This window comes from Gossypium hirsutum, chromosome A11 (assembly GCF_007990345.1).
Source record: "Gossypium hirsutum isolate 1008001.06 chromosome A11, Gossypium_hirsutum_v2.1, whole genome shotgun sequence".
Lineage (NCBI taxonomy): Eukaryota > Viridiplantae > Streptophyta > Magnoliopsida > Malvales > Malvaceae > Gossypium > Gossypium hirsutum.
In genome coordinates this window covers 14,983,422-14,993,385 of record NC_053434.1, presented here as the reverse complement: position 1 = coordinate 14,993,385, position 9,964 = coordinate 14,983,422, and the positions used below count along the sequence as shown (strand labels likewise).

At 36.2% G+C, this 9,964-nt stretch overlaps 2 protein-coding genes and 1 non-coding gene across 4 annotated transcripts; 1 reads left to right on the top strand and 2 right to left on the bottom strand.

The window, feature by feature from the left end:
• Positions 1-161, bottom strand: LOC121210384 (U1 spliceosomal RNA). The gene has a single exon (XR_005905497.1). It is a non-coding gene; the product is annotated as a U1 spliceosomal RNA (small nuclear RNA).
• On the top strand, positions 11-4,553 carry LOC107924214 (fructokinase-1). Its single transcript, XM_016854558.2, has 6 exons — positions 11-351; positions 536-2,171; positions 2,335-2,585; positions 2,696-2,987; positions 3,304-3,456; positions 3,812-4,553. The coding sequence occupies exons 2-6, from the start codon at positions 1,818-1,820 to the stop codon at positions 4,196-4,198; spliced, it is 1,437 nt and encodes a 478-aa protein (XP_016710047.2). The 5' UTR covers positions 11-351; positions 536-1,817; the 3' UTR covers positions 4,199-4,553.
• Positions 4,554-4,659: 106 nt separating this feature from the next.
• LOC107924215 (flowering locus K homology domain) lies at positions 4,660-9,290 on the bottom strand. 2 transcript variants are annotated; one of them, XM_016854560.2, is made up of 6 exons: positions 8,971-9,290; positions 7,182-7,431; positions 6,908-7,056; positions 5,971-6,231; positions 5,223-5,417; positions 4,660-4,957 (listed from the first exon to the last, which is right to left on the bottom strand). In XM_016854560.2, the coding sequence occupies exons 1-6, from the start codon at positions 9,235-9,237 to the stop codon at positions 4,778-4,780; spliced, it is 1,302 nt and encodes a 433-aa protein (XP_016710049.2). In that variant the 5' UTR covers positions 9,238-9,290; the 3' UTR covers positions 4,660-4,777. The 2 variants fall into 2 exon arrangements, with proteins under 2 accessions (XP_016710049.2, XP_016710048.2); XM_016854559.2 differs by having other exon boundaries at positions 5,971-6,237; positions 8,971-9,289.
• Positions 9,291-9,964: the final 674 nt, after the last annotated feature.

Here is a 9,964-nt window from a genome sequence, read left to right as displayed (position 1 = left end):
GTAGGGACCGCGCGTACGCAGGCCCCCTCTCTCATAAATTATGACGTACACTCTCCCACTTGGGGAGATGTTAAGCTGGCGCCCTCACCAAGTGCAATGTGAGTCGCCAACCTAGGCCATGGGCCTCATTGATCGCCCATATGCCCCGTCCAGGTAAGTGAGTTTAACGTTGGTGCTCACATTCCTTTTATAAGTTCTCCTAGCACTAACCTCCTTATGCAGCACGATGTGGGACAAATAACTTAAAAACATAAATAATAAACCCAACATGTCGGTGAGGAAAGATGGAATATTTTCTGTGAATGTGTTTCTGAGACTCGGCAACTGCTAGTTAAGACTTCCAACTTGTGGGTGGGTTTCTTCCCTAATGAAGGGCTTCAGGCAGCCCTTTGTTTTAAGATAAAATGCTTTTCTTCTTTATTTGGCTTTTACTGGTTTCTAGTTTCGCTTTAAAGCTTCATTGGTCTTGTTGAGAAATTGAGCATCATTTTTGGGTTAAATCAAAAAATGGTTCCCTTTTTGCCTCTTTTTGCAGAAGCTCGGAGGTGTGCAGTGCTGAGCACTGATTAGCTGAGAATTGACAGTCAAAGATGTGATTACCGTCAGCTTCTGGACGGTGAAGGTACCACTGCAGGTCTATTCTATTCAGATTAATGGGGTAGAAACGCCATTCTCTGGGGATAATGTTAGTTTGAATTCGCAATCTGATGATGATGATGCATACAGACCATCTGTTCCAACCATTATCAACATCCACAAAGACTAATACTTCTCTTCCAATTGTATTTGCATATCAATTGATTATCCATTAGTTGCAACAGGTGTGAAGTAATTAGAAGTCTTATCTAACAGTACTTTTGTGGGTTTCATTGCAGAGTAAAAAGTTATATAGCTTGTTCAGTCATCTGTGATCACCTTAACATAATGTTCAAGTTCATTTCGTATATTTGTAAATTTAGTTTATAATAAGCACATGGATGCATACTTACTCATAAATATGTCTTTGCACAAGCTAATTAAGAAGCATTAACAGCAGAAAATTAGCTGCATGAGTTTTATGCCTACTTGTCTCACTCTCCACCTAGTACTTATTTTGGAGATTGAGTTCATCTTCATGAAACTTTCTTTTCCTAGTGCTTTTTAATCTTTTAACGTTGTCTGGCAAGCGCTGTGTTGAATTTGCAGTTAATGCTACATTACTTGCATTCTCTATGACCTATATTTGTCTCTGCATCAGACACAAGCATGAATATGATACTTGTTATACTAAGATATTATCAGTGTCCGCTGTCAATTTAGTACAATATGGTAATAGAGATGAGTTTGTTTGGGTTGGGTTTAGTTGAGTTTTTCGAATGATACAGTTTCACTTCTTGATTTTTTATATTTAGGAATTTCGAATATATTTTATGACTTTTGGATGGTATATAAGATAATCAATAATACTTGTATAATATATTCTTTTGTTTTCATAAACCAGTTTTGATTAGTGTTATGCGAGCTTTGACAATCACACCCTTGTAATTTATTGATTTGAATCCATGGGTTTGAAAATTTGACATCCATCATTTCCAACCTATTGAACCAAATTTATGAAAAATGAAATTTCATTCCATTCAACCATTCTCTACTCAATCGTCAACTTGAAATATGCTTAAAAGACTCGTAACGTCTACTTTGCCAGAAAAAACGAGTCAATCCTCCTTACTTTCCCTTTAAATTAACTTCAACTATCCCGACTTTCACTCATTTCTATTACTTCTCTCAATTTCCCCCTTACTCTTCTTTGACTCGTTGTTTACTATTGATTCAGCTGAATGCATCACCAATCCATAGCCTTTAAACCCCTCCAATCCCCTTTCCCGCCCCGCCTTCACCCTCCTAACGCTATCCCTTCTCGCCGCCTGTTTCCCCTCCATCTAAACACCACCGCTTATTCTCCCTGCTCTGCCTCTAGCTGCCGGAGTTTCCATATCCCTCTTCCCACTCACCCTCCTCGCTCCCTCCCCTCCTCCAACTCCACCAAAAACGCCGCCCTCAAAACCGTCGATGTCGCCACTCTCGGCAATCTCTGTGTTGATATTGTTCTCAATGTTCCCAAATTACCCCCGTCTTCTAAAGGCGCTCGCAAAGCCATCATGGAACAGTTATCCTCTTCTCCTCCCGACAAGGTAAAAGAAAAATACTCTTTTCAAACGGGGGTTTACAAATTCATGGGTTTTATGGAAAAATCACTAACTTTTGTCTATGTTTTCTTTTTGGGGGGGTTTACAAATTCATGGGTTTTATGGAAAAATCACTAACTTTTGTCTATGTTTTCTTTTTGGGTTATAGCAATATTGGGAAGCTGGTGGCAACTGTAATGTAGCTATAGCAGCTGCAAGGCTGGGACTCAATTGTATTACAATAGGTTATGTTGGTAATGAAATTTATGGGAAGTTTCTTCTAGATGTGCTTCGTGATGAAGGAATTCGTATGGTGGGAATGAATGAAGAAGCTGATGTTGTTAACAGTCCAAGTGCTTCTCATCAAACTCTCTTATGTTGGGTGCTTGTTGATCCTTTACAAAAGCATGGTTTTTGCAGGTAAAAAATCAAAACATGTCTTTTCTCTGATCGTCAACAAAGGGTCGCCAATTTTGTTAGAGAAAATGGTTGCTAAACGTTTTATCTGTTCCTGTTTATTGTTTCATTAGTCCAGCTGATTTTTTTGAGGAGCCTGCTTTTAGCTGGATGAGTACACTTTCTGAAGAAGTAAAGAGGGGGATTAAGCGATCGAGAATCTTGTTTTGTAATGGTTATGATTTTGATGAGCTTTGCCCTGGTTTGATAATGTCAGCTGTTGACTATGCAATTGAAGCTGGTACATCAGTGTTTTTCGATCCAGGGCCGCGTGGAAAGAGTCTTTTACGCGGAACTGTGGAAGAACAAAAGGCACTTAGGCATTTCTTGAGGATGAGTGATGTCCTCCTTCTAACATCTGATGAGGTTTGAGGCACTTCTTTTCACAGAATCAATGGGCCTTTTTAATCTGATGATCTTTGTGGATGAGTGACGTGTAGTGTATTGCCAACATTGTCTGCCTGAAAATGCACAAACTTTTTTGGATTATTGAGCGTTGGTGGGGAGTACTCCTCACCCTTCATAGATAATAAATATGCCTGCTACTATGGAGTTTGGAACTTTGAATTCCTGTAGGAACCATTTGGCCTTCTATAGTATTTGATGTGAATTGTATCTTTCTATCTCCTAGCTTTATTGGCTGTTTACCTAATTAGTTGCATTTGCATTAATGAATTTTCAGGCCGAATCAGTGACTGGCATAGCGAACCCGATTCTAGCAGGACAGGAGTTGCTGAGGACAGGGGTCCGCACTAAATGGGTGGTTGTGAAGATGGGCCCTAGGGGTTCAATTCTGATAACCACGTCAAATATTACATGTGCATCTGCATTTAAGGTGAGTTATAGGCTTAGCTTCAATGTATATCCAAAAGCATAAAAGGTTAGTCATTATGTGAATGTTAATTTGTCGCAATTCCTTGAATATCTTTTCAATTTGCTTTAAGCTAAGGTTGTTTTTTTCTGTTTCTTGAAAATGCACTTTTGTAACTCTTTGATACTGTAAGATATGATTTACAAAAATTTTAGGGACATAGAAAACATATATATGTTTCTCTTAACAATTTATGCCAGCCACGTTTAACACATCTATTTGTCCCCGAAATATGACATCTATTGTCTGAAAGTTTTCCAGTACTATATTTATGTCTGACCATTCTAATGTCTCTCGATTATTTCAAATATTTCATCAGGTGAAAGTCATGGACACCGTCGGCTGCGGAGATAGTTTTGTTGCAGCTATTGCATTCGGTTTTATACACAATATTCCCTTGGTTACAACATTGGCATTTGCAAATGCTGTGGGGGCTGCTACTGCCATGGGTTGTGGTGCCGGTAGGAATGTAGCAGCACTGAAGCAAGTAGTAGAACTAATGGAAGCACCCAACCTCAACGAGGATGATGGATTTTGGAATGAGCTACTGGGTGAACATTTGGACTCCCAAGAGGTTACTTTTCTGTCGAAAATGATTTTAAATGGAAGCAATGGCAGGATGAATCGTGTTACATTTCAAAAGGCAGTTTCTGAATTGCTGCCTAAGCTTAAATCAAGTCAACTAGAGGGCACACTGTCATGTTGATGGATTGGAGCAGGTATTAGATACTCAACAATGGTTTAAAGAATACGTATGGTAAACTCAATAACGAGTACGATTGGGATCAGATTGAAATGGTTACTAGAAGATCTTTAAGTGAGTTCATTAACACATTTTTGGCGAATACCTTGATACATAGCTATGTAAAAATAGATGTTCCCTTGTTGTGGTTATATTGTTGTTGTCATCATCATTGGTTTTGATTTTCTAATTTTTATGCAATACAAAAAAGATTGCTTCGAAAACAGCCAACAGGTACCAGTTTGTCTCGTGTTCATTTTTGTGATTGAAGTGCAACATTTACCAAATCTATGAAAGAAAAGGATTTTGCAGTATTAAATCTGAATATTCCAGTAGATATGATGTATCACTAATAGTTTTTCTTAACTATAAATCTAAAAAGAATATATATTAGAATTGAGATGTAGTAAAAGTCCTAGGCAAAATTCACAATTTTATCCTAAAATTCAATAAACCAATAAAGGAAGGAACAATTGAGTCAAACGTAATCAAGTGCAGATTGGGACTACAAAACTTTCGATCCTAAAGTAATCTGGTACTACCTCAATAACCATAACCAGTGCCATAAATTGAACCATGGTCTATGACAGTCGCATGGCTGACATGACCATTGGCATCAGAAGACGCATAAAGAGAAGCATGTACCGGATAAGGACTGTACTCCTCGCTGATTGATCCACCTGGCAGACTCTGCATCGCATTTGCAGCTTCGGCAATAAAGTTCTGTATCATTCAAGAAAAGAGAGATACATAAGATGCATGATAGAATATTGGTTATTACAACTGAATGTTTAAAGGGCTTAAATAGGGAAAAGAGGAAAACAATTCATGGTGTTTTGGTACTGATCAAAACTGAAAGTTCTGATAGGTTGTAGTTGAATAAAAGATATTTCAAAGTCCACTGTTAATATGCTAGGGAAAGTTGAAAAGTTAGCAGAAACTAGGGAAGAAATTCAACATAACAGTAGAGCTTGTCAAACCAGATTACCCGTATCAACTGCTCAGCCGCTTGTACCTCAGAGGCAGATCCAGAAATTTCAACAATCATATCACCAGGCACATCTCTTGTCTCTTGTATAGCTATAGCAGCTCCACTGGCACGGCGCATATAGCTTATATTTGCACCAGATGTCCCAATTACAGCATTTGCATATGATAAAGGAATTTGCATGTGTTGTATGATCTATCCAGTATGCAAAATAAGCACTAGTTAGTAATTCATTCTTGAACTTGGATCATTTGACTACTACATGAAGCAAATAAGTAAAAGGAAATACAGGCAATATAAATAACAACTATTAATGTGGAGAGAAAAGCAGCAAAGATCAAGGATTCACAAATCAGTAGCATCTATTAAACAACATTGAAAACAAAGAGGTTAAGGGTCAATGATTACAGGTTTGGATTAATGCTAACATGTGAATTACTGCCTAATGATACTCAGCAGTTCAGCCAAAGTAGTGAAGCAGCATTAACAAGTTAATCAGCTAATATTTAACAGATTGTTACATCCACAGCACAGAGGAACGGGTGCAAACTTCTATCCCAGCCATTTTCAAGGGGCATCAAAGGACACTAGTTGTGTTTAAGCATTTGTACCTTAATATCCTTCCAAATATTGCATTCAAAACAATATTGTTTTATTTTCTAGCACCTGTTTTAGCCCAACAACTGGTGCAAGTTTACCGCAACTCAAAGAAAACAAAATGAAAGACGATTAGACATGAAGACTACACCTTTGTCACCACTGACTGTTTGGCCTGCACATTTGATGCATGACCTCCCATAGAACCATGCTTCCCATATAGTGCTGGACCCTGATAGGAATTCTTGTCATGCAAAGGTAGCTCATGAGGTTCATAAAAATCGTCAAACTGAGATTCAGGATACATATATTTTGGCTTAGAACCAAGAAGGGCTTCACTATCAGCAATCGGAGAACCATGCAGATGGTGCTGGGATTGAAGCACGACCATATTCTGATTGGCACTCACATTCTGCATCTGACAAGAACCAGAACTTTAATCAATAATACACACTGTTTATAGTGTACGATTTAATTTCTATGAATCATACACCTATATATAATAAGTTGAATAACTACTCTGAGTAGATTGTTCAACTGGTGCAGTCACAAAGAACTCACAGGTAATGATATATCTCCAAGCAAAATGAAAAGCAAAACGAACAAACTGAGTTCAACCACAGCCAAATTTAGGAAAGCTCACACAAGCACCAATATCTGCAAGGTTGACTTGCCCAAGCTGGCTTACCATCATAGTTTTCTGAGAGATTTGTAATGACTAATTTGGGCAATGCTAAAGGCCATACCAACTATTCACGCCAAAGGATTGCTAACCCTTCATGAGAATAAACTTCAGGCCCTAGTTCCGGTAACATGGTGTAATGCTAAACAAAAAGCCCTTGACAATGAGCTTTTACAGACAAAAGGTAATATTTGACATTAGAACCTTCAAACTGTTCGGGCCAAAGGATTGCTAACCATTCATGAGAATAAACTTCAGGCCCTAGTTCCGGTAACATGGTGTAATGCTAAACAAAAAGCCCTTGACAATGAGTTTTTTCAGACAAAGGGTAATATTTGACATTAGAACCTTCAAACCAAATAGGTGCCAGGAACCAGTTAACTAAACTGGGATCAAAAAGGCTTACTTGCATTTCAAATACCCCAATAATGCTGCGGTGAACCAAAAACTTCCTGAGATGGCCTGCAATAAGTTCAATTGCAGCGTGTACACATGCGGGCCCACCCTCTATCTCAACAACACTATCATCTTTCAAAGAAAAAACTGGCATGTGTTCTGTTGGAACAACAGCATAAGAGTAGCAATGTGGAAGCAGGTATATTAATAAAACAAAATACAGTTACTGAGCAGGACATCTCAGTATCTAACAGCCAAGCAATCAACATAGTTTTCATAACTACCTCCTCCAAGAACTCGAATATTGCAATTAGAAGCATCTTGAATATACTTTATAGTGGATCCTTGTCTGCCAATCAAGCTTCCTGCCTGAGTATCTGCCACTAGAAGACGTGTGATAACTCTGCCATTTGCACCTGCTGTAGTATGATCATAATCACCATCTAGACCAAGAATACGCCTATGAATCCTCAATAAGCCATCCATAGATGGAGGAATAGGAGCATCTGGTTCTTCTTTGGCAGAAACCATGACCTTATGCGAACAAAAAGATTTAATCATTAAGTAACCAATTTCACACTCATCCACTAAGTAGGGATAATCCCTGGATTTTAAGATAGAAAACATAGAGAGCTATATATTAGCAATCTTGATTAGCCTTCAGAGGAAGGCAAACAAAATTCATTTAATAACATTGAGAGCTATTAAAATCAAAATAAGGCCTCTTCAAATAAAAATATATGGGAATGGGAACAACTGTACAAATTCTTTTCTTTTTTTTTAATGCGAGTAGTTATTGGAATTTGATTCGATAAAGCAAGCAACTGATACGCATAATATCAGAGCTTATACAGGTGGATAAAAACAGGTACAACCCTATCATTCAACTTAATAGAAAAGAATCAAGTAAGAACAGTATGTCTTAACAATGGAAAGAAAGAAACCATCTAAGAAAAAAAATGAAAAAGAATGATCCCAAAATTATAGATTTCATCAAATAATAAATCTCAAACCCACTAAATGTAGAATGTAATCAATAATGAAAGCCACATGCAAACAAACACAATTCAAAGCATTATAACAAGCATTTCATCATATATATATTATATATATATATATAAGTTTCAAAATATCTTAGACATGTAAAATATAACTGAGCCCATCAACAAGCTAGCTGATTCAGGTTTCCATGTGAATCCTTGTGCACAATTTACCTATATCTATAGAACTTCGCTCACAAAGTGATAAAGATTATACATTTATAACACCAGCCTTTAATTAACATGTTTGTAGATGTTAGTTTGTACGATTTAAAATAATAAATCGAATAGCTTCAAAAATTTTAGGCTTTTTTTTTTTTTTTTCCTGGAAAGAGATCAATTGTTCAAGTTCTGAAGTTACCAGATAAAGTCCAAATCTTCTTGGCAACAAAGCATTTTTTATTGTTAAAACAAAAGAACTTTTCAGCACTTGTAAGGTTCAATCGGCAATCTTGAGTGTTTAACTTCTAGTTTGAAACCACTTTGGTCATTGGTTTGATGCCTAAGATTTGCGAAGGACCTGCAAACATTCATTTCGGTTATACTAACATGCTTTTATATTGCATGTTTTCTTTTTTGTTTTAAGTTGACATTAATTGGACATTGTTCTTAAAACTTTTCCTCATCCACATTATTTAAGGTTCAAACACTTGTTTTAAGAACTTGTGTTTAGTTTGTCTCTCTCTGTCTTGTCCAATCTAACACTGTTGAAACCACTGATGATAATTCCTTTCCGAAACATTAGAACATAAAACATTAACTGGGATTGCTTAGTATTGCAGTTTAAATATGATACTATTAGTATTCGAATTCAAATAGCTTAAAAAGATTTAACAGTTATGAGCTACTGGATAAACATTGACCTCATTGTATTGCATCCCTAATACTGAAAACAAGAGGAAAAAAGGGACTTTAGAAACAACACGCAGTAAAACAAGTGAAAGAAACAAACAAAAGCCATATCATAACGTAGCACTAAACATTGTGGATGGAAGTTTGAAGAAGTGAAAGAATTTTGATGAGAAGGACTCACAGCTCTTTCAGAGGTAGTAGGAGGTCCATCAAGAATCTTAATCCGGGCCCTTGATTCGTCGGAGATTTTCCTGATGAACTCTCCTTTTGGGCCGATGATAGTACCCACCTTCTGGGCGGGAACCAACATTCTAAAAACGTTCTCACCAGGCCATCCAGGCCACTTCTTTTCTCCATTTCCTCCCGCACCCTGCATTTCTGTCTCTTCGGGTTGAAGAGGAACCGCCAAATCTTCCGGCGTTTGATCTTCATAACTTTCTCCTGCCATTTCTCGCGTTCTTTTTTCTTTTTCTTTTTCTTTTTCTTTTATGGGTTAAACTGACAAGCAAGCAAAAACATAATTAATTTATTTACTTCAAATTATGTTTTAGTTAAAAAATTAAATTGTTTAAAACAAAAAAAATATAATGATTAATTGTAAAATTTAACCTAAAATTTTTTATTTGAAATGATGATTTAATATATCATATCAGTGTACCGTTACACCGCTAACAACAATTAACAACTCAATAACTAAAATATTACAATACGATAACATAAGTAATTAAAACATAATAAACATAAATAATTAAAACATAATATTTCAAATATAAATAACTAAAATATAACATGGTGTAAATAAAAATATCTATTTTGATAGGTTACCCTATAAAAATCCAAGCAAAACTATAAGGAAACTTAATGAACGTAATTAATATTGAAAGAAATACATTAGATTTAAACGCGAGAGAGAACGTCGGGCTGGCCTTTTTGAGGTCATGTAAGCCCAACAGCCCCAAATTAAGATGGCCGATTTTTTATTTAAAAAGAAAACTGATCCCATACAATTTGTGATAAACTTATCCCAATTTTTTATTTAATTTCATTTCACTTTGCTGCTTAAACTATATAATATATAAATAATTTAAATTTTCAAAATTTTATTTTTAAATAAATTTTTATAAAATTATAAAATATATAAATATAAATTTTAAAAGTTGAAAGTATATTTAAAT

Excerpts from the sequence above, each read along its gene's own strand:
- LOC107924214 (XM_016854558.2), top strand. The coding sequence starts at position 1,818 with ATGCATCACCAATCCATAGCCTTTAAACCCCTCCAATCCCCTTTCCCG. Across the intron at positions 2,586-2,695 it reads CAAAAGCATGGTTTTTGCAG|TCCAGCTGATTTTTTTGAGG; the intron begins GTAAAAAATCAA and ends TTGTTTCATTAG. Across the intron at positions 3,457-3,811 it reads CATGTGCATCTGCATTTAAG|GTGAAAGTCATGGACACCGT; the intron begins GTGAGTTATAGG and ends ATATTTCATCAG.
- LOC107924215 (XM_016854559.2), bottom strand. The coding sequence starts at position 9,237 with ATGGCAGGAGAAAGTTATGAAGATCAAACGCCGGAAGATTTGGCGGTT. Across the intron at positions 7,057-7,181 it reads TATTCGAGTTCTTGGAGGAG|AACACATGCCAGTTTTTTCT; the intron begins GTAGTTATGAAA and ends TTGTTCCAACAG. Across the intron at positions 6,238-6,907 it reads TTGGGGTATTTGAAATGCAA|ATGCAGAATGTGAGTGCCAA; the intron begins GTAAGCCTTTTT and ends GGTTCTTGTCAG.